Source organism: Diorhabda carinulata, chromosome 1 (assembly GCF_026250575.1).
Source record: "Diorhabda carinulata isolate Delta chromosome 1, icDioCari1.1, whole genome shotgun sequence".
Classification (NCBI taxonomy): Eukaryota; Metazoa; Arthropoda; class Insecta; order Coleoptera; family Chrysomelidae; genus Diorhabda; species Diorhabda carinulata.
Window position 1 is genome coordinate 4,964,932 of NC_079460.1, and position 25,950 is coordinate 4,990,881.

Here is a 25,950-nt window from a genome sequence, read left to right on the forward strand (position 1 = left end):
AAATATTTTTGAGCATCCAAACCATTTTTATAATGGGAATATTGAAGTTAGGAACAAATACCTAGGATACTGTTTTGTAGAAAATTTTGTATTCCTTTTTTTTGTCCCGGCAGTCCATGTCGAAATCCTCATAGTTTTCGAGTTATCGCGTTTCAAAATTTTTTTGAGTTCCAATTCCCAAAATTTCGAAAAACCGTGCACGTAATTTTGTTAAAAGTTGCTGCTAGATCTAATCAGACAGAGAGAGAGATAAAAAATGAAAAACAAAGAGAAGTCGCTCTTTTCAGAAGATTTTTGTTTTCGCTTTCTCGAGAAGTGTTCAGGTATAGAGAGGCCGACAGTATCTCGTTTTCGAGGGAAGAGGTGAAGAATTACAGAATGTGGAAACGATCATAAACTTAAGGTCATTGAAATTATTGATTGATACAAATCATAGAAGCAATAAAAGAGGAAAATCGGCTGACCAAAAGAATAGTTAATGAGAAGCCAACCACCAGAAAATCAGCAGGTGGAATTGCAAAGAAATTGGAGATTACAAGACAAACCCTAAAATAAGTAAAAGAAGACTTGTTTCGAGATTCTAGTGGTGGATCCAGGTTTCATTTACAGTTATTAATCGACCCAAAAAATCCGATTCATTTTGATTGAATGGCGTCAAAAGTTCTTGGGAAATCTTCTAGCTTATTAACACGATAAATAGATTGTAAACAAACAGAACTCGTTAGTTTTTCTATTTTTTGTAATTAAACAAAAATCAATTATCATAGCTTTGTTCTCTAATGGCGTACAGTTGTTAAACTTTCATTTAATGATTTTAGGTTTTAGACTGAAAGTCCACGTGTTAACGTGTTAATTCATTTGAGTAAGGTATAAAAAAATTCCGTATTCAAATATGCGGATTTTTTCCACGGAAAATGTTTTTTCTTCTTCAAACTATATTTTTATTTTGTTATCAGGTAATTTACAACACTTATGGCTTCTATAAACAGTCCTTTTGTTGGGCTTATTGAGCATTTTATATTCAGCTTGAACATCTCTATAGAATCAAATAATTTATAGGAATATGATATCTTTTGTCAAACATTGTAATCCTATACCCTCATAGGACCCTTTTAGTCCTATCTTTATGACCGGCACGTTTTTTTTGCAGTAAAATTTCCTATAACGATAGGGTTGTGACTACTCAACGTACCTAACCTCAATTTCCGCTTCATTGTATCTGGTAGGGCTGATATTGTGTTCAGTTCTACAAATTTTTGTATTTTCAAATCTTCTGATGAAATAATTCGTTATAGACCTTGTAACTATTTTTTATTCACAAGATCGTGAAATAAGGATCATATTAACTAAATTTTCTCTAAGAAAAGCGTTTAATTTGTGTGTGAAAATAAAATATTGAATATTGTTAATATTTATTGCGAGAAAAGCAATATACTTTTTGCTTCAAAGCACGATGCTAAATTGTGAATAATTCTGCCTTTTTCCACGTGTTTAATGCAATTTTGAAAATTTCACATATAATTATAAATTGTACGGCATTTTAGATATCATAAAATGTCAAAAGTTTAATCCAAAAATTCGTTAAAAACAAACTGTTACGTAGTTGGTCTCGTGAAGAAGATAGATTGAGTCACGTGATGGAAGATCTCCAACGATTCTACTATCCAGTTTCTCACGTAATAAAAAAATTAATGTTCATTCCATCCAAACATCCTTCAAAAAACCTTGAATTTATTCATAAAGTTAAAAAAGTAATCCAACAACAACCATCACGTACGTTTCAAGTATTTCCGACAGGAAAAAGATTTATCATAGTTTTCACAGTAGTTTTTGACAAACGACATTTGACAACTGACGCAAATTGTCAATTAACAGCAGACATCTACACAGAGTAAAAGAGAGAGATGCTTTATTGTCAAAAATTGTTACAGTTTGTAGACAAAAGCTTGTAAAAACTAAAAAACAAACATAAAAATAACAAATAAAATAAAATAGTTATTTATGCAACAAGTGAGTAAAGTAATTATTTTTTTGCACAAGTGGGACGGTAGAAAAATTCGACAAAACTTTAATCAATTTTTATTTTGTAATAGTAATATTGGAAGCATAACTGTGAGCATTATTAATTTGAAGTGAAGAAAAAATTACATTGAAATTGGTAATTGAATTGGCAGCATTTAATAAGTTCAAAGAAATAACATCGTCTATAGTTGTATTAGTACTTATTGGATTAATGGTAAGATCGTGAACATTTACAATGTTGCTTGATAGTTGTTAAAATTGTCACTGTGGAATCTATTTTGTTTTTTATTGAGTTGTATACGTAACCCTCCGCAACTGTGCTGGATTTCCACCCACCGAAATCAACTAATAGAGACGTCGAAGAGCGTCGAAATGTGTGCCCAGTGAAGTTTTCTTTGGATTAGGTAAATTCAAATATTACCTACAACTTGAGTTTCGCATTTTCTATTTCTATACTGCAAAAAGAAACGATCTGTTTTGACATTTGTGGGTCATTGGTTTTTATATTTTTTACAAATGTTTGTTGTCAGATATTTCACCAATAACAACGAATCGACGTTGTACATGAGTTTTTATATCAGTTATTATGATAATTAAAACATTTCCGGTATTATTAATAACGTTAGACTTCATTTTATATAATTCCTTCCTCCGCAGAGCTCCTGCGATTCCGAATATTGAAGCAACATAAATAGTCCGGTCAAATTAGACCAAAAAAATAAGAGCGAAGCTACATAAATTTCGATCAAGCTGGAAATTGTTCAAAATAGAATTTAAAATAAAATTTTAATGTTTCCCATAATTTCCGTGTATGGAAAAAATTTTATTCAAGGTCAAAGTGTCAACTGTGAGTTTTATCATAAAAGTTTTGAGGCAAAAATTGTAGATCATTATATACAAAAAATGTATCACTACTGTTTTTTCTACGAGCTACCGTTTCTGAGATATAGCGATTCAAAAAGTTGTAAAAGTTTTAATGTTTCAGATTTACTGTCGTATTTAATATCGTCGAACTTTAGCAACATCTTCGTTAATTGATAATTTATTTGACGACCTTATGACAGTTCCCTCCAGTCAACAGAAATTTCTTACAAATACTCACAAATCAAGTCTCGCTTCATCTCAATGTTGTAAGAAAAGTTATTGGTGAAAACATTTTACAACTTTTTGATTCATTATATCTCAGAAACAGTGGCTTGTAGGAAAAAAAGTATTCATACGTTTGTTGTAGATAATTTGATGGTCTAGAATTTTTGTCTAAGGTATTTTTGTGATAAAACCCACAGTTTTGATGAAAATTGTGAATAACTCATTTTTTTGACCTTTCACCTTGAATAAATTTTTTTCCATACGCGGAAATGATGGGGAATATGCAAATTCTATGTTCAATTGTATTTTAAACAATTCTACTAATTTCCAGCTGGATGGGAATTATAATGTCTAAATTGAACAAATAATATCTAAGCTCACATTAAAATTTTTTGCTGTCATATATATTTTGAAATAGAAACAAGCAAATGTTTTAGATTTTTTGATTCTATAGCCGATTGATTTATTTTTCAAATTTGCAATGAGTTTCGAGTATTTACTATAATTACTACGTCCTTATTTACCATTAAGGTGCCTTTCAGTTTGAATAAATCGACTAAAATGTTAAAGACTTCCACATTTTGGATTTAGTTTCAAAGTAAACTAGTAATACTCTTTCTTTGAAGCTGTTTTTTAGTACGCCACTCCATAAAAGAATTATATTCCTTTAAATACTGATCCCTGGGTTTCTCGGGGAGAAGATTCATAGTCTCTGCAGTGCAGTTATCGATTAAACAACATCTTCTGGTGTGCAGTTTACACTTTCACTTCACTATAACTCTCCACCACTAATAATAATACTACACTCATTTTATTTAGACACAAAACGGATTTTCTTGAACTAATATTAATACATAAAAGTGTGACAGTTCGAAATGACCCATTACGGCATTTTTTTAACGCTAAAGCGTGAAAAAATGAACCACTACGGTATTTTTTTTTTCACCCATTTCAACCGATCCAGAAATTACATTCTTTATGAATTCAAATAAATGAAAAAAATAACGTGAATATCATATAAAAAAATAATTTAACTAAAAAAAGTACTGTTTTTAATAATTTGGTAACGTACTGTAGATGATTCCAACTCCAGCGGATATAAAATAATAAGTTATGAAAATGATGACAAATATGTGTCAGATTTGATTGAACATTTGGTTTTATCTTGAAAAAATCATGTTTATACAATATTATATGAAGAGTATTGTTATAATATGTTGTAGTTTTATTTGGTTCGGGTTTAATAAACCAAACGCAATGATAATAACATCATCAAGATATTTGATTAGATTATAATTTAATCACGCATGTGACTGAGTTCTCACAAGCACTCTCTCGAACTGATGATTCGCTCGCTTCACTCTAACATATCTCAATTTCATAATTACATTATTTGACTCAGAATATGACAAGATTTCAATGAGAATAAGCAGATAAGTAAGTTCGTTAATTGTCAGAAATCATCGGAGAAATATATTTTTTCGACGATCAATTGGCAGAAGAAGTGATTTTGAATGGCCATTAAAACGTACTGAGAACTACCCTTCTGATTTTTTGATTGCTTGTCGCTATAACATGTTGTTAGATTAACTACCTAAGTAATAGCTTAAGATAGAGGGTTCCTTAAATAGGGACTGAATAAATCAACCGATTTGATATTACGTGGATCTCACGACTTTATACGATAGAAAAACTGAGTTATGAGACTTTTTTTCTGTTTTTGATGGCATCTCATTTCTTTTTTTCCTTTCCAGTACCCTCTAGTTCTTATATACCAACAACAAATTTTCTTAAAGCCCACGGTAGTCTTTCTCTTTTTCTTTTCCGGTACTACTTCTTGAGCTTCAGCTGAAGTTTCTCTCAAAGCCCACGCTTAGTCTATTGTATCCATAAATTGAGGATTCATGCGCTTTGATACATCCAATGTCGACATTTGATGCTCGGTCAGTTAATTAGTCAGTAAGCAAGTTAAGAACTTTTAGTTATAATTCTTAAGTGTTTATACAATGCTTGCTTGGTTACTAGAAATACCTGCCTCTAGTTTAAACCACGACGAAGTTTCCTTTTGCTCGACAGTGCCACCAGATATTTTGATAGGGAGACTATTCATTCTTTCCTTCCTTACCAGCCCTGGACCACATTGACATGTGCCAGAAATTGCTGGTAAAGAAGAGAGTCTTAAATATATGGATATTATTATATAGTTGACATTGGTCGAAAAACGTACTTCTTACTACTATCTTACCACTACCTAACCTAACTTTATGTTTCTTTTTGTATGTATGTATGTTTGGATATCATAAATTTCTTTTTTTATTTTTTGCACCTGATTTTATTATTACAGAATTAAAATAATCATTAAAATGTGTAGATACACTGAAACAAATCATTGAAACCCACTGAATCCTTGATTACTGTTAAAAAATATGATACCATCGAAGAAAACAACGGTGTGGTGCTCGAGACATTTGAGTAATTGCATTTTCAAACTCCGATTGCTCCGTGCAGACGCTACGCGGGCAGAAGAAAGCGCTGTAGGCGACTGCGAAGCTCTCGCACTACACACTCCGCCATTGTTAACATTCCGTCGTCAGTCGGCGTTGTGCTACAGCCACGTAAGCATGTCTGCTATTATTGATGCTTCCGCCAAATGTGAATTGCGCAGTGTGATTCTACAGGCTGAAGGCCAAACTTCTGCAAAAATCCATCGTGTATATGGAGCAAACTTCATGAGTGATGGTGTCGAAAGTTTAAAGATAGCCGCAATGATGTGCATTATGAAGAGGGCCAAAGAACACAAATTTGTATATTCAGACGACTTGGTTTAACGAGTTGTCAGAATGGTTAAAGAAAACCGCAGAATCACTATTACTGCTTAGTAATTTCCAGAAGTTTCAAGGTCTGTTTTGTACTCTTGAACGGTAAGGCTACATTGGCGGCAACTCTCTATGAAGAGGGTATTGAAAAGCTTGTCCACAGATATGACAAATGTCTGAATCTCTTCGGTATAGAATATCAATCTTTTGGCAAGAAAATTATTGTTGTATACGAGCTTGTTTTTAATTTATAGCATATCGGAGGTTGAAAAAAAAGCGGTCCTCGTAGTTCTATCACCTTCTACCAAACCAGTGCAAACATCATATATCATACACCGAAATTTCATAATCAGCTGATGTCTAGAAGGTATTTTTTTGCTAATGCTTCAGCAGGAAATGAATCCCATGCTGATTGCATGCATGTGATTTTCGTTTTGTTTTCCTAATTTCTGTCTTCTCAGAATTCGTGCTACAGTTCCATTCCATCTTCTACAAATGATATCACATTCTTGGCAAAAGAACGTCGACCAGTTTCTAATGAGTATACTGTAGATTTTGTCGAAGAGCTGCTTGTTCATACCAGAAGAACTGTCTTTGTTTATTATTGGTAACCGATCGTTTATGAAGATTCCATTTGAGTAAAATAACTTCGTACGTCAAATGAATGGACTATAAAAAACTTGTAGAAGTCAGAGAAGGCCACGTAGGGCATTTAATTCGTTCTTTTTATGTTTTTAATTCTGCTTTATCGTTGAAATAAGAGTCTTACCTCACAACTTTTTTCATTGTCTGTTATTTGAAATCTCTCTCTTCTCAGAAAAAGTTTTTTTATCTCGAGAACGGGTGATATCATCAAAAGTATCATTAGTATGTAGACATGAAGTTAGATTTTCTAATTGAAAACATTAGAAAGTTTTCTATAAAAGTGCTATAGATAAAATTCATTATCAAGAATAATGCACGTACTGCCCTCTGTAATTCTAAATGTACATGAAATAATTAACATTCACAAAAACATTGATTCCAAACTTCCAACATCGAGTCACTCGATGAATAAAAACGAAAAACTTATTCAGAACATCGGCATGTCCAACCTTGTCAAAAGCCTTTGATATGTCCAGTGTGATTGCCCATATTGGTGATATAGGTATTCGATGGTCACTGATGATGTTAGCAGACTCAAGCTATCTCAAAATTTCCTGGTTAAGGACGCTAGAGGTTGGGAACCGTTTTTTTCTTTTTTTTTTGGTATGGGGTGAATCCGAGCAAGTTTCCAATCTCCAGGGAAGAAAACTCTTTTATATGATAGAAAAAAGAGTTTGGAATTGAAGTAAATATCATTCCAAGTAAATCCGACCTATAAGCCAAATCTTTTTTTAGTTCACACGTTGTTGTGATAAGTTTGTGATCTGATATTTCAATTGGTGCATGTACAAATCAAGTTTGTTATTAGAAACAGGTCTAAGAGGTAAGAAAGTCATAATTTCAGTCAAGGACTGAATTATTAGAGAGTACATTGAAAGTACAGTATTTGAAACTGCAGTAGTACCAACCTTTGTTGGGAATCAGTTTTTGCTGTATTGACACGTTGTTTCATACCTCTTCTTCATTTTTTCAGTAGCAGCAAAAAACAAGAAATATTTGTTGATTTTTTTATTATATTTCCTTATTGTTTGATAATAAACTGTCAGTTTAAAATAATAATGCTTTTGATGCTTTAGAAAGTAAAAAGTCTCGAATTAAATGAATAAAAATCTTTAACTATTTTTTACCCCCAAATAACAAGGACTTTTTTTATAATAAAATGATATTTTGGGCATTTATAGAGAGGATATTCGATGTCATTTAATATAATATCATTTTACATAGCCATTGCTTATATTTTTGGGGTCGGATGTTATTACGGAACGTTGAATTCAAATTAGATTGATACGGGGGTATTTATGACAACCGGTTGCCATTTTGAATGTATTACCTAATGGAAGTTTGCTTCAAAATAGATACGAACAAACCGTTATAGTATACTACGGATGCATTGAAATTTTTAATAATTTCAAAATTAAATAATGGGAATATTTCGTTTCCGTTGCTAGAAATTCCAATTTTGATTGGCAGAATTTCTAAAATTAGAATTAAACATTTATTACCACGGGTTTGCCTGGATGCAAAATATCGATCCAAGTTAACAATACAAATCAATTGATTCCGTACTAAACACCCTCCTATCGTTTCAAAGTAGATATATAGGCCGCAATGTTCTTTTTTACTCATATTGCCTCATAAACTACAAACCAAGTCATTGCGTTTTATTAATGAAATAGATTTATTTATTCAACCAATAAATCACAATTTTAGATCCAAAAACGTGGGGTGCTTTTTATGGTTTCAATGTTTTCTTCTTTGAGACTTTATTATCTAATTTATTAATTGATGTACACAACCCTATGTTTTTTATGGTAAAATTATTCAATTTTCTTCATCACTGAAGCTATATATTTTAGCTATCACGGAGATGATATTTTCAATTAAAATCATGTCAACCTAACCGTGTTTGAGGTTATTTTTCAAAATGTTGTTTCAAAGACAATTTAAAATGATTTAACAGAAATTTTTTATTATTTACATGAATATGGTATTTGACAATTAAAAACTTTACACTATAACTTCCTCTAGATCTAATCAAGTTTCTTGGGGGATGCTAAGGTACTCTTCTGTCTAGCTCGAATTCTCTTTTTCAGCTCATCCCATAAATGTTCTATCGGATTTAGGTCAGGACTGTATACTGGCCACTCCAGTCGTCAAACCTCTTCCTTCACTTGCCCCTACGAATGAAAACAGAGTCTGTTCGTGCTCCTATGAAAATTGCATCCCAAATCATGCTTTAGCACCTCGCTTTTCGAATCACTAATCCTCAAATCGCTCTCTTGGTCTTCGGTACACTTTCCTTTTTTGGTCGTTGTTATGAACGCATATTTTGGTCTCATTTGAGAACAGAGCAAATCTCCATTATTCCAACGTTTAACTCAGATCGTTTTGTGCAAAACGCAGGCGTGATTGCCGATGAGATAGTACCAATCGCCGGTTATTTTCCTGAAGTCTTCGTCCTATTGTCCACTGACTAATAATCACTCCTCGCATCTCACGAAAATAACGTTGCAATTGAACTACATTAAGGCGATTCTTAATAAAGCGGTTGTAAGTCGCCTTCTGTCTGTTTCAGGTCGCCTATAACAGGATCCAGTCTCCTTTCAACGCTGGTACACCAAGTCCATTTTCAATTAAAGTAATAACATCGGCGGTTTTTTGTTGTAGTATGCATCACCACATAAGGCCACCACGATGAGCATTGCTAACAAATTTTCACTCACATTGAAGCGTATAAAATTGTATCTAAAACAGCGCATTTCTTTTTTTGCTCGCATTTTCTTCAAATGAGAAAACAATTACTTTCCTAGCTATCCCTAATGGATCGCAATTGGAGCAAGAGGGCTGTAACCGATTAGTTTCGACGTTATTACGTCGCATTAGAGTGGTATAACAACCTCTAGTTCAAAGTAGAAACTCTAAACTGAAGACAACATCAGAGATTTGCTGCTATTTGGTTTGTTAGAGGAGATGTAATTCAATATTCGTCGTGGTATTAGGCAGGAAGTAGTTGTTTTGTCCCTTGATATTGATTTTGAATAGCGAAGAACAATTTCGAAATACTTGACTATATAATAATATATAATATAATAAGTGAACAGTAGATTTTATATATATATATATATATATATATATATATATATATATATATATATATATATGGTTTTTTGACTTTTCATGCCTGTTCTATTGAAAAACAAAACATGGTTAATTGTTTAAGGACTTTTCCGACAACCCTCTTTATAGTCGCTGATTTAGTTCAAATCCAATTTTGAGGTTAATTTTCTTACTGCACAATTGATTGTTATTATATATTATATGAGCATAACATCCCTTCTGCTCTATTTGAATAAAATGTTGTGAGGGGTAGACTAAATTGGATTTTTTTTGGTTGTGATTATTTTCATATATTTGTTTGATTCAACGCAACTCGACGATTCCATTCATATTCAAAAGCTACGTTTCACTGAAATTTTTATCAAGTGTAATATAGTGTGAATTTGAGACAAATATATTTGAAAATATATTTCGTATCAAAATATAATATTTCTGTGGCACTTCCAGCTATACAACAATAATTACTTCTCTATTTTTTGCAGGTGAATATAAATTGATACACGCCATAACAGCAGATTGATTTGTCCAAAAAAATATGTTGTTTTCACTAGTTTATAATTTCTTCCTGACCGTTTCTCAGAAAAATCAAATATGGATTTTATTTCACACACTTTCTGAACCTGTGATTCCCAATGTGGACCAGAAGACCACAGAACGGGGGTCCATGGAAAAATTTGATAGTGAAGAATTAAAATTTTGACTTGACTTGAATGTTTTAAGAAGCTCAGCGATAGTTTCTTGTCAAATCGGGTCCCATCAAAGCAGATACTTCTCTAACCTTTCTAATCTTTCAAGGAAATCTGAGACGCGCAGACGCAAGAGCTTTTGGTCAGAAGTCAGATTTTTTGTCACAGACTTTTGTCATGTGTAATTCCTCGTGTAAAATTTTTCTAACCGTTTTTTTATCGGTTTTTACAGCCTCATCGACGATCTGCACGTTGATGCGGTTGATTTTGGTCACTGTTTCTGCAGTTGAAACAGTCAGAGGGCGACCTGGGCGCTGGTCATCTTCAGTGCTTCCTATGCTCTCACTAAAGCGCTTACACCACTCAAAAACACGCGCACGAGATAGAGAATTGTCCTCATAGGCCTCCTGCAACAAGGAGTACTGAGTCTGAGTTTTTTTCAATTTAACGAGAAATTTGAGATTGATACGTTGCTCGAGAGCTTACGAGGAAAAAACTAGTTCGTTTCAAACCGCTTCTGGACAAATACTATAATAGTGACGGAAGTATGTTGTGGGACGTGCATAGACAAGGTATCTAGATACCCAACGCACTACTCGTTTTTTACCCCACTTGTCAGGTTATTTAATAGCCAGACCTCATAGATTTAGCCCTAGCAACACTATATTGACATAATCCCCATGCCTAAATGACCTTCAAGCCCGCTATGTGATTCGTGATTCGTACTATTGAATCAAGTCATTCCACTGCCAGAAAAACCCTTCTCATTACCTGGGTCAACAACATACGACCCCAAGGCTCAAAACCCAAAAGGAAACTAATTTATCCGCCCCTTCAGCTGCTAGCAACAGCGTATGATCCCTGAAATCTACCTTAACTTCCTTGATAATCCTCCCATATCCATGAGATGAAACCCTACCCTCCACATCCACCCCAAACACTCTTCGTTTTTCGCGGTTTCCCTCCAACCTGAACCGGTTCTTCAGCCGAATGGCCGACGATAGAGAATAACGCAGCCGCAGCTATACCCACTCGTCCTTCATTCAAATTTAAAAAAAAACAAAACGAGAAGGACTGTTTTTGTTTGCAGGTTTTCTTTTTGATTTCTTCTAGCCAAAAATCCTAAATCTTCGCTTTTCCTCCTCCAGAAAAGTTCGCAAACACAACCCCACGCAACCATCACAACCCCGGCTCTGCAGAGGAGCAATTCCTATACCTTATTATTTCCTTATCCTATCAAATTCTATCCAACGATTCTGTCTCTCTCCATCTTTCTCAGTTTATTCAAACTTTTTCTCATCAGTTCGCTTTGTTTTATTTGTTTCTTTATTTGCTTTTCCTTTTGGTTTTAATCGAGTTTCATAGTAGGATGAAGTTATTAAAGTATAATTTAAGATGTAGAAATACTTCATATGTGATTTTTTCAATAAATTTTAAGAAATCATTTTGTCGAAAATTAGTTGTTAGTCTTTGTAGAAAATAGATACTATGTATAACATAACTTAGTTGTAAATCATTCGAAAAAGCTTCCGAATATTTAGGGGATTCATAAGCGCCCCTTCTCCCTCTTTGTAAAAGCGAAACAAACATAAATTGTAACCGAAATTACCCGTTTTAAAAGTGGTAATTAATCTTGGCAAAACGCCGACTCGAAACTGTGTAAATTGTTTTTGACGCTACTTTATTCTAAATGAAAAAATTCTCAACAATTAAAACTGTAAAAAGTAAGTAAATTGGATAATAGGACAATACATATGTTGTAATTACTTTTATTAGAAGATTTAGAAAAATCTAAATGTCTGTAAAGGTTGTATCATCATAATTATCATCGTCATGTAGTTTCCACTGGAATAAAAAACACCTGTAGGTGTCGCTTTGAGGGTTTCGTCCAATTTACTTGACGATAGCTTCTCATTTTCTTCTGTTTTTGGCTATTCAAATAGCCCCTTTCCACGTTAACTCAACAGTTATGATAGTTCTTTTCCATATTCGTAAAGATCTGCATCTTCTCCTTCTTCCTCCATTGCTGGTTTCCTCAGTGTATGAAGTATCCATTTCCATATTCGTTTCGTTATCATCGCGTCTATTCCCTCTTCTTTCGTTATGTTCTAAAGTTGTTTATCAATTATCCTGGTGGGCCATTAAATTAGGCAGACAACCCGTAGGCACCTGTTGATAAAAGTTTGGATTTTACGAAACATATTTCTAGTATTTCTGAGGATTTCAACCTTTCGATTTGTTGTTAAAGATTCAAGGACTTCAAGATTTCAGTTGATTCCTCATTATTCAATCTACTACAAGGTTCAAAAGGGCTGGTGATAGAACACATCCCTGTGTCAGTCCCTTTTCTATTTTGATTTACTGGGATAATCGTCCTATATCTTTGCGTTGTTATAAAAAAAATCGTATGATCCTGGTAATATTTTAAGATTTTGGTTATTTAACTATCAATTTGGATATTAACTACTTCTGATCGTCTTTTTTAGACTGATATTGACGAGGATTCTCATCGCTTTGTACTGTCCGATCGGTGAATGTTTTTTTTTGGTATTTATTAGTAACATCAGTTTGAGATACATTTTTTTTATGATTACCACGAATAAGATTATGTCGGTCGAAATATCGAGAGTAATTTTTCACCCAATCCTCTTTATGGTCTATCGACAGTGTCACTTTCTTTGTCGTTCTTTGTAATTTTTTTATCTCCGAAAATTTAACGCCAAAAATATCATTTGTGAGAAGATTGATGATCTTTATTATTTTATAGAAATTTCATAACAAATTATTTATGAATTTATACGTTTTGGTATTAGTTTTCTATATGAGGTGTTTCAATATTGATGGTCGTATTTTGTGAATGTTAAAATTAACTTCGTCGAAACAAAGGAAAATAATGAATTTTGTCAATTTCTAGTTTTTTTGGTTCCAATACTGAAAAGATACAAAACTTGGGTGATAAAATGAACGCTTCCATAGTTATTTTATCTAAAAAGTGAAAAATTTCATATAAAAATAAAATATATGACGATGAAAATAATGTTACTGTCATAAAATGAATCGTTATAATAACTTACTAGTTTTATTTCCAAATGCAGTTGTAGTTTTAGGCGAAAAATGTCGTACGCTTTTATAGTGGTGAAATTAATTTTCCAGTCAGACATTTTATTTTATTTTCCTCTTTCCAATTCCATAAAAGCTTGTTTAGTGTTTTCTTACTATACAGGGTGTGTCAAAAAACTTAATCCCGTCTTTTGGAAAGTTAGAAAACTGAAAAATATTTGGGGTTTACTTGGTAAAAACAAATTACGATTTTGCCGCAACTACTGGCAACATTGGATTGAAATTTTATACGAATATGTAGAGGGCACTAGTTACGGTTCGTACCAAGTAGTGTTGGACATAACTTTTTGAATATTAGATTTAGTAAGCGAAATTTTGCTAATTTTATACTTTTATACCACTCGTTTTTTTGCTCTAGAAAATCGAAAAATCATCCAATTTTGATGAATTTTTTTTTCAAATTTTCGTTTTTACGGTGGATTTACGAAAACAAATTATGGGAATAAAAAAAATGAAAATTTATATTGGTTTCAGGGCTTTAAATGTTCATGAAATTGCACTCATTCGCGTATAATTGTTCATTTTTTCCAAGTTATAAAATGAAGTTTTTATATTTTTTTTCTTAATAGACACAAAAAAACGAACAAATTGGAAAGAAAATTATACAAAGATGTTGATTTATCATGCTTTTACAACAATTTCTCTTAAATTTGACCTTTTTTATATATAATCGTTTTAAGTTTTTTTTATTATGATTTATATGAACAGGGGCAGGGGAGACGGTGTTTTAAAAGTAGACCAAATGTGAAGATTTGTTCTGAATTTTTAGCACACCACCTCACCCCTAACCTAACCTAACATAACCTAACCTAACCTAGCCTATCCTAATCTAACCTAACCTCACCAATATAAGTTTCGATTTTTTTTATTACCATATTTTTTTCTCATAAATCTGTCGTAAAAACGAAAATTTGAGAAAAAATTCATTAAAATCGGATAATTTTTCGATTTTCTAGAGCCAAAAAACGAGGGGACCGTGAAAGTATAAAATTACCAAAATTTTAAATGAACCCAAAGATCATTTAATTTTACACCAAAAAAGATTTAAAAAGGTGAATTCGTGTAGCATTTTTCGGAATATTGAATAATCCGGCGCTACGAAAATTTTTTACTGAGCAAACCCCAAATATTATTCAGTTTTTCATCTAACCTAAAGACGGTATCACTTTTATTTGAAACACCCTGTAATATAACAAACATAATATATCTCGTCTTCACATGGTACTAGTTAATGCTATACGACTACCGTCTAAGGACGAGTGCTACTAAATAAGCTCGTCCAGCTTACATCATAATTAAACGGAAACATAATTCAACGCCATCTTTCGGTAATTAATATTATTTTCTACTGTCTTATTCACTTCGATATGCTAGACTCCGTTTCTTAGACAGCTTTTGAAAAGAAATCGTCAATTTAATGATTCTGATTTGAGAGTTTGAAGTGAGTTAAAAAAAAAATCGAGCGCAAAGATTTAGTTACATGTTATCATGGTGTCCAGGTAGAGATAAAGGTAAAATTATTGAACAGTATCCGTCATCCTGGTGATCCTAGTGACGATAGTGGTACTAAATTATGAAATTATTTGTGTAGAGTTTGAAGTTTCAAATTTTTGTACTCAATAGAGTTTAAAGATCCGGTTACGTACTATCCTGCAAGGATAAATATGGAAATTTATGGAATTAATGAAGAAATATTTATAGGGAGTAATGCAGATGTTTTATTGGTATTAGAAACTATTTTTCGCGAATTGATAAAAAATTGTTTTCTTTTCAGATGTACCAATCCAACGCGTCGAATCGACACTGCCAAAATATAATGGAAGCGCTTGATTTAGATCGTTCATCTGGACAATGGCCCATATCGAATACGACAAAAAACAAAACCATCCTCCCACTGTCTATGCAATTCAACGAAGGGCATAAAATATCTATTATAGGTTACAGTATCTTAATGGTGTTTTCGACGGTAGCCAATATCACTGTATTGGTTTTAATTTTGAAAAGACGCAAGAAAAATCCTTCAAGAATTAATACCATGCTGGTGCATCTGTCGATAGCGGATCTTCTGGTAAGTGAAAGGATTAGAGGATATCATGTAGAGGGAGTATCAGATTTTTAATTGAGGGAAATCGATCTTGGAGCTTTTTTTAAGAACATGAAAATTAATATTTAAAAATCTCTTTTTAGCCACCAAAGGTTTTTGTCTAACACTGATTATTGCAAAATTTTCCATGAAAGTTATAAATATATTTAGGTTGAAAATTATGAAGTTCTGATGTGTGCTTTTAGCCTGAGGATGACTGCCGAAATTGAAACTAACAGAAATCGTTAAGTAAATCAATTTTAGGCAATTCACGATTAAACCTGCTGAGATTAAGACCAAAAATAGAGTGTTTTTGGATATTTTTTGATAATAACTGGAAAACTAAGCATTTTATCTGTAATATTAGCAAAAAGTTTACTTTTTACTTTAGATTTGACCTTAGGTAAGAGTTAGAAGTCGCAGGGTACAAGAACCGGCAAATAAGGTGAGTGGTCTAGCACTAGGATTTTGTACTCGTCCAGAAACTTCTTGAAAGACAATTCGGAATGAGTTGGCGCATTATCTTGATAAAGAAGCCTCTTCCACATAGCTATTTAAGAATGTGATGATAATAATGTTGATTAGCAGTTTCACCTGTAGATTCAGCAATCGCACGAATACTTAGTCGACGGTCAGATCAACAAAGAACTGCGGAAAAAAATAAAATGGGAAAAGAAACGGGAATACGGATGGAAATTACTCAAAAAAGAACGAGTAGGTAGAGCAGATTTGATAAAAAGGGGCATTCGAAAGAGTAGGTTTCAGGCTAAACAGCTGACCTCTAGCGAAGCAGCTCTCGTTACTTAATTAACACACCTCGTAGTTATTAGAAGGTTTAATTTAAGTTGTAATCTTTCTTTTGACTTGAGACTCTTCCTAAGGAAGTGGTATTGGGCCTTAGTAAAAGTATAAAAATAACTGGCACTTAGACGGGGTAAACACTTGATATCAAACTGGACACCACCAGCTTTATAACGAGCTACGTTAAAAGTGAATAAAAAGGGTGGAAAAGCTGGAAACACTTTATGAATTGGATTAATAAAAGCTAAAACTATCCCCGGAGAAGATTTTCAAAATTAATATTTATTGCTGTTATCAGTAAAGAAAAGTTTCAGCAACAAATAAATTTATTGAAAAAGTCTTAAATTCGCTTCAACTGCGTGTCCCAAAGAGCACAACGAATAGACAGCAGTTATAAATTGAAAAACAACAACAACTTTAATATATATATATATATATATATATATATATATATATATATATATATATATATATATATATATATTAGAGATAAAACAGGAATTTATCTATGGAAATCCAGGATGGTTGCAGCCCCCAACTGGATTCCCAATTGTTGTAGTGAATTGAATTTGTAGTCTGGTTGTTGAATCCTTTGTTGAACTTCTTAAAATGGGGAGAAAACGGGAACACAGATGGAAATTACAAAAAAAAAGAACGAGTAGGTAGAGGAGATTTGAAAAAAAAGGAGCTCATACTCTAACATATGAAAAAATTGAATTTATATTTTTTTTAAATATAACGAAATAGAAATCTGTTCTATTATATTAGTTTTTTTTTTCCAAATACACAGAAAATATTAAAATAAGAATATAATAATTGCTTGAAACAAAAGGCAATTCATTAGAGTAACTAGAATGTTGTGAAATACAAAAAGCAATATTAAAAAGTTATTTGACTTACCAGCGAATATGATATCACCATAAATTTAATTATGTTTGTTGTAGAAATAGACAGATAGAGAATGATTTACAATACATTCCGAGGTTTTTATGAATTCTTCGATTGAATTGGCAGGTCCATAACAAATTAATTTCTTCAAAAACTCGAATGTTCAAAAAAAATTGAATTTACTACTCTGCGACAAAATATTAATGCGGTATGTTACATGGTTTGTATTAAATACTTCAACTGAGGACGAATACCACTTCCTGAAGAAGAGTCTCTTGCCGAGGAAGTTAAGGTTATAAATTGAAAAACCATTCAGATTCATATAAATATTAAAGTAAAGACTGGGACTTATCTGTGGAAGTTAGGGATGGTTGCAGCACTCAACTGGATAGAGGACGTTTTAGCATACATTCCGAGGTTTTTTTGAATTTCCTTATAAAATGGAAACAAATCGATAACAGATTGATTTCTTCAAAAACTCGAATGTTCGAATAGATGAATCAAAATTGACTAATGTGCCACAATTCGTGAACAAAGGAATATTCAATATGTTTTAAGAAAAACGTAACAAGCCGAATGGCATCTTACATAGTATTTAAATGGCCTTTGCCCAGTTATTTTCAATCAAAAATTATCTTCAAGATAGTTATTTGAGGGCTCAGATAGCTCAAAAATTAGGAAAGCCAAAGTCGGTGAACAATCATTTTTGGTGATCATTTTCTGATCACATTCCGATGTAATTATCTCAAGATACTTATTTGCAACTCATAAATATGAAACAATATCTAAGGTGTTCTATTCAACTTTTATTTTAATCATTCAAGCGATGTATTAAATGTTGATTTTATTTATTTTTATCTGAAGGGGTTGTTTCCACGCCTGAAAAGGAGGATGCACACATCGTACAGGAAAGACACGTGTAATTTTATCTTTTTAACGCCTCGTCAGTATGTTTATAGATGTCTTGCATCTCTTATTGTGAAGGATTTTTGGATAACAAAGTATTTGCTGTTTTATTTGTTCCGAGAGCGATAGTAAGTTTCAAAAATACGTGAAATTAGCTCGTCCACAAGGGGTTATATTCAGGCGTTTCATTTTGTAGTCGAATGACCAAAATAATTGACGTCGGGTCGCAATCTGTGAGCCATACAACTCTATTATTTGTAATTTTAGAAACCTTTTCGTCGCTTTCAACAATATTTTAGAGACCAATAAATTCACCCCTTTTGTATATGTCTGAATATAATTATACGTGGTAAATAAGCTCGGCGTTGTGTTCTTTGTTCACATAAATGATTTTATGTTGAGTCCTCAAAATCTCAACTTTCTATTAACCAATTAGTTGCGTTTGACGACTTTCTAAAAAAAAAATTTCTTAGTTTTCACATTCGTATTTTGCGCCGAATCGACGTATTCATGAATCAAATGTTTTACATTCTTGCATTGCATAGCAACAACTCAAGTAAACCGTCTTAGTAGTCCAGTAAACAACGTAAAAATATAGTATCACCTCAGAATTCCATCAAGACCCCTAGATTTTGGGAATAAGTTCTATCCACCCTTGTAAGGGATGAAACCTACTCCTTATTCAATAAAATGGAGGTTAAAGCATTTAGAATGTTGAAAAAACAATTTTAGGATCAAAATAAAGATCGTCTGATGTTCTAAAATAGTAATTATGTTTTTTATTCCCCAAAAACCAAACTCTCTGATAATAAAATTAGGAAAAAAAAAACAGTTATAGTACTTTATCTCAACTCTCTCAATTTTTGAGTTAGGTAGTTGATTGAATAACCAAATTATGACCTATTAGGTTAAAAAGATTTGGAATACATCGAACTCTTTATTTTTAAAAAGGAAAAGGGTTCCAAAACGGTACCAATCACACCCTACTGTGATTTTTGAGAGGTTATATCTCGGTTAATTCTGAAGTTAAGAATAAAATGAAAAAAAACTAATGAAAAAAACTTAATTTTTTGTTTTCTAGGAGTTTTCCATTCCCATTTCCATTCAAACTTTTTGATCCCATTTTTTGTATTCGAAGTGATTTAATAATTTATTTCAATTAAGGTAACAATTGCAAGGGTAGAAATGACGTTTTGTTCCATGAAATGAAGGGATTCTATCTTATTTTCGTCATAAATCCCTTATTTTATGTATTATAAGTCTTATAAAGTTTTTTTCATAAAATTGACCGTTTTCTACTTATACAGTTTTCAATTTTTCAAAATCTTCGGTTCACCAAATAAGTTTACATTTAATAAATAATATTTCGGTTTGTATTGGGTCTATAATAAAAAAACTTTCTTTTTATTTTTTCAAAACTACATTCGACCTACTCACAATTTTTTCGATGAAACCTAAACTCAGTTATTTGTGAAAAATCGATCAAAAATATTTTTTTGGTAACAAAAATTCAATCATGAATAAGTCAAAAAGTATTGATTTTTCGAAAATATGATAATTTGTGCTTAAAATGCTTTGTAATATCGATTTCTATGGTTGCTTTCAACAAAAATATCACCACCCCTTAGCTGAGGTGATATTCACCTCTAGAGTAAAAGCACATAGGGTAAAAGTTGCTTTTTAAGGTATTTACTACCTTTTGTTTTTAAGGAAATTGAGGTGAAAATAGAGTTCACTGGACTATAGAGGCAATTAATCTGCCACATATCTAGTAATTTGTGTTGAATATTTAGCAAAAACTAGAGCCTTTCTAAAAAAATTAGTTAGTAGTTAGGTTAGGTTAGTAGTTACGAGGGCACTTCTCATTGTTATTCTCTATTATTTTGTAAAATAATACGTATGATTGAATATCACGTTCACAGTGCTTTAACTGTCTTTATCTTCAAATTAGTAGAATTTAAAACCCAGGAAAGTCGCAGGGAGCTATGTCCGGACTGTTCGGAGGTTGTGAAAGCTATACGATGCTTTTAAATACTGCTACTACAACATAATCATGGTAATCAACGAATCATTAGATATTAGTGATTGTCTAGCTTCTCGGAGGATATTTATAGAACACAACACCTTCATAAGTAAAGACAACGTTCCAATTTTGATCAAAAAGGTCTCGAAGATTCATTTTTGATCATAACCGATTCATAATCATTAATACTACCTAGAAGTTTGAACTTTAATGATTGTAAACCACGCGGTCGATACGTATGATCAAAAAAAAAGGCGAGTCGATAATATGAAGATAGGTAAGTTCGATATTTTTGAGACAAACCTCGTAAAATTTCGATTTTGAAGAGTGAATTTGTTTCTGGGCCACTCTTTAGATCATATTACGATTTGGTTTTGATTAATAACACGTTTGAGTTGATAAGATAATTAATGGCGACTGTAGGAAAATTTTGAAAAAACAAACAAAATTTCTATATTTATCCACTTAATTCATGATTCAACTGATTTTTATTTTTCATTACTGTATTTTGGTGAAAAAATATGTTTCTTTTTCACAAAAAATGTGAAAAAGTCGATCATTTTCTAGAATAGTGCTTGTTGGCATAGATTTATTGGGGCATGTCACAAATCTCACCCTGTACAATTTCAAAAATCAAAAAAGGTCAATCAATTAGCTCTTTTTTTTCCTTATCGATCGAAATAACAAATAATCCTACATCTTTAGTAGGATCAGGATTACAGAATTGTCTATGAGGACCTGTGAAAAATTTTTCGGAAATCTTTCAATTTCCATATTTGGATTAGTTTTCATGATATCCAAAAAATCAATATTACAATTTAATTATCGTCAAACTTTAAGTGAAGTCCTAATTATGGTACAATTAATACTTATTACTTACTTATTAATTTGTTTATCAAATTTTGTTATGAAAATCCTTGCAGCATTTTTCACCCTGTATAATTTATACAAATCTATAATTTGAAAAATGAAAAAAAGTTGCAAAATTAGGTCTTTCTTGAATTCTACGAATGAAACTAAAAACTACCCCACAATTTTAGTCAGATCGGAATTATATAAACTTTTATGGGAACAAATCATGGAAAATATTTATTTATATTTTGACTCAACAATACTGGAGACAATTTTATTGGTCCAATTACTGTTTTCATCCAATTCACGACAGACTTTTCATTATAATAATATAACTTTTCGTATGAAAAAAAAATATGAATCAACTATTCTATTTCGGTTGATATACAATCCCCGAAGAATTCAAAACAAAAATATATTTCTGAAAAGAGACAATCACGTTAAATATACCATACAAAGTTATCATAAGCGTGGCAATCTCGGCTGCACATGACAGTTTTGTGTCATTCAATATTATTTGTGTATATTTCGTGAAAACCTCTCGAAGAGAGAGTGGTGAATAAATGTATGAAAAATCGCTGGTGTGGCTTCTAAATTATACAAATTTTTTGTAGATATTTTTTCGTAGAAACTCCGGCGTGAAGGAGAACGATCAGCGAAAGTAATTTTGAAGGGGACGCGCAAAGACGAAACTTTGATATATCTCAACCAAATACTTCCGCGTACAAGAAGTGAACGTCTTGCGTTTATACTGAGTGTCCCATTAGTCTTCGTACATCCAGATCCAAAAGAAAAAAATTGTTAACTACAAAAAATTTTTTTCACCAATTGTAAACAGTGTAAACTTCGCTTTAACTGCCACTTCATCGACGCGTGTTTTCTCTATGTGAAAAGCAAGCGCAAGAGATAAACCCTAAGAGGATAAAGACGTGCTTTGGTAGCATATAACAGGGTCTTGGACTTCTCCACAGAAAGGAGTCCAAATAAATTGACATTCTGAGCACCTACAGGCGAACTTGGCGACACTTGCCTGAGGAGTAGATCTTGCAAAAACTGCTTCAGATAGGACTATGTTGACAAGCTGGGAAGACTCAGGTCAACGACCTTTTTTCTATATTCTAAGCTGACAAGGTTTCTGGTCAATTCTGAATCGCCTATAAGTCGAATTGCTCTCTTCTGTATTGAGTAGAGTATCCTCAGAGTATGTTTGGGAGCCGAGCTCCAAATATTCACGAATTTGGGCCACGTGATTATGCTAAGAGATTTTTCTTTCAACTTCAAAACCCAACAAGCGAATTTACGACTGTCCAGGTTTCTGGTCAACTCTGGATCGTCTACAAGTCGAATTGTTCTCCTCCGTATTGAGTAGAGCATCCTAAGAGTATGCTTGAGAGCCAAACTCCAAATTTTCACGAATCTGGGCCACGTGATTATGCTAGGACATTTTTCTCTTAGCTTCAACACCCACAAGCGAATTTGCGGTGATGGTGATTTGATCTTCGACTAAAAAACGATTAATGATGCGTTGCGCAATAGACACTTGTACATCCTTTTTTCTTGTGGCTATAAGTACACTGAAAAGTGAGGTTTGCGGTCATGGCTGTTCTCTACGCTTCGTAACAGATCAGTATCAAAAATTTCGGTTCATACCTCGTATAAAATTACTCTGAAAAGGATATGTTTATTTTTTTAACGACTTTAACATATAAAAATATGTTTATTAAATGTCCATATTTCATGCTCAAGATTTTCTATGTAAAATATTTAGTTCTATGGCCTATTTTCAATTTAGCCAAAAACTGTTAGATTTTAGCGAAGAAAATAAATTTCTAGTTTTTACCAAGACATAATTCTAATCTTGTGATAAATTCCATGCACTCCAACCATTTATTAATTGCTCCCGACATTAAAAAATCGTTTCTAATTTAAATCCAGCCCTTGGTAAGAGGAATTACACGTTGGATGGAAATAAGAAATTTGAGTTTTATGTTGAAAGAAAGCAGCTGAGATGTTCTCTAAATTTATTACAGGAATATCGTTCGTATTCATTATTTAACTAGTGACCAACAGATAGAAATTTTCTTGATTATGTGCAAAACGTTACTTAGAATAATTTGAAGAAATTAATTACAATTCCTGCGGGGTTTGACATCGTATTCACCCTTTAATGGATGTGATCATTCATTATTTAAGACGACATCTTTACACTAAATTTCCTTTGGTGTGCACATTTCAACGAAAACCACGTCGCTGGTTTCTCGAAACATACAAACATAATTCAAGTTTCTGTAAATTTACTGGTAAAATATTAAATAGACTTCAAGCTACTTGTACGAGACACCCATTCCTGTTTATTCAAATTAATACAAATAATACGTTTTGAGCCTCAACAACATCATAGGCGACGAAGAGTATTTCGAAAGTGACAGGTTCTTTAGCACTTATCATTATTTTAATAGCTAGAAGTAGTTTCAAATATTACCACTCATGAATATCCAAGTTCTAATAACCTTGAGGATTGGAATTCTTTCTCAAAAACGATAAATAAGATCAATTTGATCTTAGAATCACTAAAATCACGAGAAAAAAAACTGCAAAACCATAACTCATCAAAATTTCAGCCATTTTGTTAATGGTATGAGTAGTTGTGGATTTTTTTAAAAAAATTGAGTATCGAGTTTCAAATATTTGTTTCTGGAAAGCAAATGAAAGAGGAAAAGTGTGCGTATCTGGGAAAAGTGAACAATTGCAACAACCTGCTATATCATCGAAATCTTCCATCAAATGGTACTACTACGACGCAAGCGCGCCTAATTTCTCGATGACAGTTACAACAGTATCCCAAGCTTATTAAGACGTTATTTAGTCTTTCAAGTAAGAGGGCGCTTTGCAAGGACGGTTGGAACGTTTGATATCAGTAGTGGAAGGCTCTGGAGCGGCCCCTGCAACTGGAACCTCTGGTATTGGAGTCTAGCTCAGGCCGGAACTTTAAGGTATTCTCCGTTAATTACGGTCAGAATCTGGATCTTGAATAGGTTGAAAATCATGTAGGTTTGGAGGGGAATGAGCAGCCGAGGTAGGTTGCAAATCATCTCCCTCTAGTTCAGGGGCAAAGTTAACCTTCTTCTTTGGAATTTCTGAACCCCTAAGCTGGTCAATGTGACGCTTTATCTCCACTTGTTGATCGTCGAGGTGAACGATTCTGCATACAGTTTTGCATACATGGGGTTTGAATCGTCTGCAATGGTTTTTAATCGATGTTTAAGGGTCTGAACATTACGTTCAGTCACACCGTTCGTGGCTGGATGACCCAGCGCAATGAATTTTTGAAAAATCCTACTCTGGAAACAAAATCACTTTAATTCTTCAGTTAGATTGAGGTTAGAGAGATAGAGAGATAGAAGGAGCAAAAGGCTATAGGCATATCGAGATAATGCATTTGTCGCGTTTGCTTACTTTGGACCAAAAGCGCATTCGAAGAAACATTTCCGAAGAACTATTGACGCTATTCAATCAAAATGAATCGGATTTTTCGATTTATATCTGTAGATGAAGACTAGACCCACCACTAGAATTTGGAAACAAAAGTCTTCTTCTTTTACTTATTTCAGGGTTTGTCCTGTAATCTCCAATTTCTTCAGTCTTGATTTTGAGATGTCGATGTTCAGATTTAGCTCATTTCTTTGAAGGTCTGCCTGCTGATTTTCTGGTAGTTGGCTTCTCCTTAACTGCTCTTTTGGTCAACCGATTTTGGTCTTTTCAGTCAACCTGTGCCTTCCTTTCTCATCTTGTTCTTCGTACGTATCTGACTATATCTGTTATTACACTCGAGTTGTTCGGGAAAGACGTGCCCTGGTAACTCATTTTACAGGCTTGCAATTCTTCAAAGAAATGAGTCCCTATAAATTGACATTCTAGTATTCATGAGATGCATTTGCCTGTGGAAAAGGTAAAAACTACTTCAGGTAGGATTATGTTGACAAGCTCGGAAGACTCAAGTCAACGACCTTCCTTTTTTGGGTCTATTTACAACTGTAGATGAAACCTGGACCCATCACTACCAGGTTGAAACGAAAGTTTAGTCTTCTTTTTTCATTTATCTTAGGGCTTGCCCTCAAATCTCCAATTTCTTTAGTCTTGATCTTGAGATATCGATGTCTAGACTCGCCCCATTTCTTTGGAGGTCTGCCTGCTGATTTTCTAGTGATTGGCTTATTATTATATGCTCTTTTGGTCAACCAATTTTTCTACTTTCAGTTGATCTGTGCCAGTTGTTTCATCTTGCTTGTATCTGCATCTTGCTTGAGGTGGACATAATTTTGTGAGGTGGAAGCTCAAACTTCCAGCGATTCTGGTGCTCTTATCGACTTCTAAGCATACTGGATCTTTACTACTAATTGTCTTAAATGTAGGAAGTGTCTTTCCACTTTCTTCTAGTTTAAGAAAGTGTTCAAAGATCAATTTTTCTTCGATTCAGCTCCAATATTATTTCATGGTTTTCTCTGTTCCAAGAACCGTCATTCCAACATCTTAATCGCAGCATATTGGTTCGTGCCATAATATGCGAGGCTTGTAGATTGATTCTGTGAGTTTGAGTGTATTTTTACTATAGGCAAGTTGCTTGCTTTAGCAAAAAACTCTTTATTCGAACTTGAGATCGGTAGAAACAGCAACTAGACTATTCAATCCACCTAGTACCTAAGTCTTCTTGCTTTCTAGGTCGGTGGTAATACTAGGTCTTGTATAAGTATTGCAATGCTAGGTTTGGTCTTTGTCTTGTAGAAGTAAGACCAAGACCCCAAAAAACTAGGGGATCTCTTGAATACACAAACTATTTAATGGATAATAAACATAATAAACCCGTGCAGCCGTGAAAAAAAAACTAGTTTCATAATTAGAGAA

General features: G+C 33.0%; 1 protein-coding gene across 2 annotated transcripts in view; it reads left to right on the forward strand.

Annotated features, from left to right (window-relative positions):
• Nucleotides 1–25,950, forward strand: part of LOC130892209 (adipokinetic hormone/corazonin-related peptide receptor variant I) — a 69,765-nt gene that overhangs the window by 15,490 nt on the left and 28,325 nt on the right. For both annotated transcript variants that reach the window (XR_009059009.1, XM_057797445.1), the window contains exon 2: nt 15,270–15,563. Coding sequence is in view for 1 of the 2 variants with exons in the window: in XM_057797445.1 (XP_057653428.1) it covers nt 15,270–15,563 (294 nt within the window). In the remaining variant the exon portion in view is untranslated. The remainder of the gene's footprint in view (nt 1–15,269; nt 15,564–25,950) is intronic.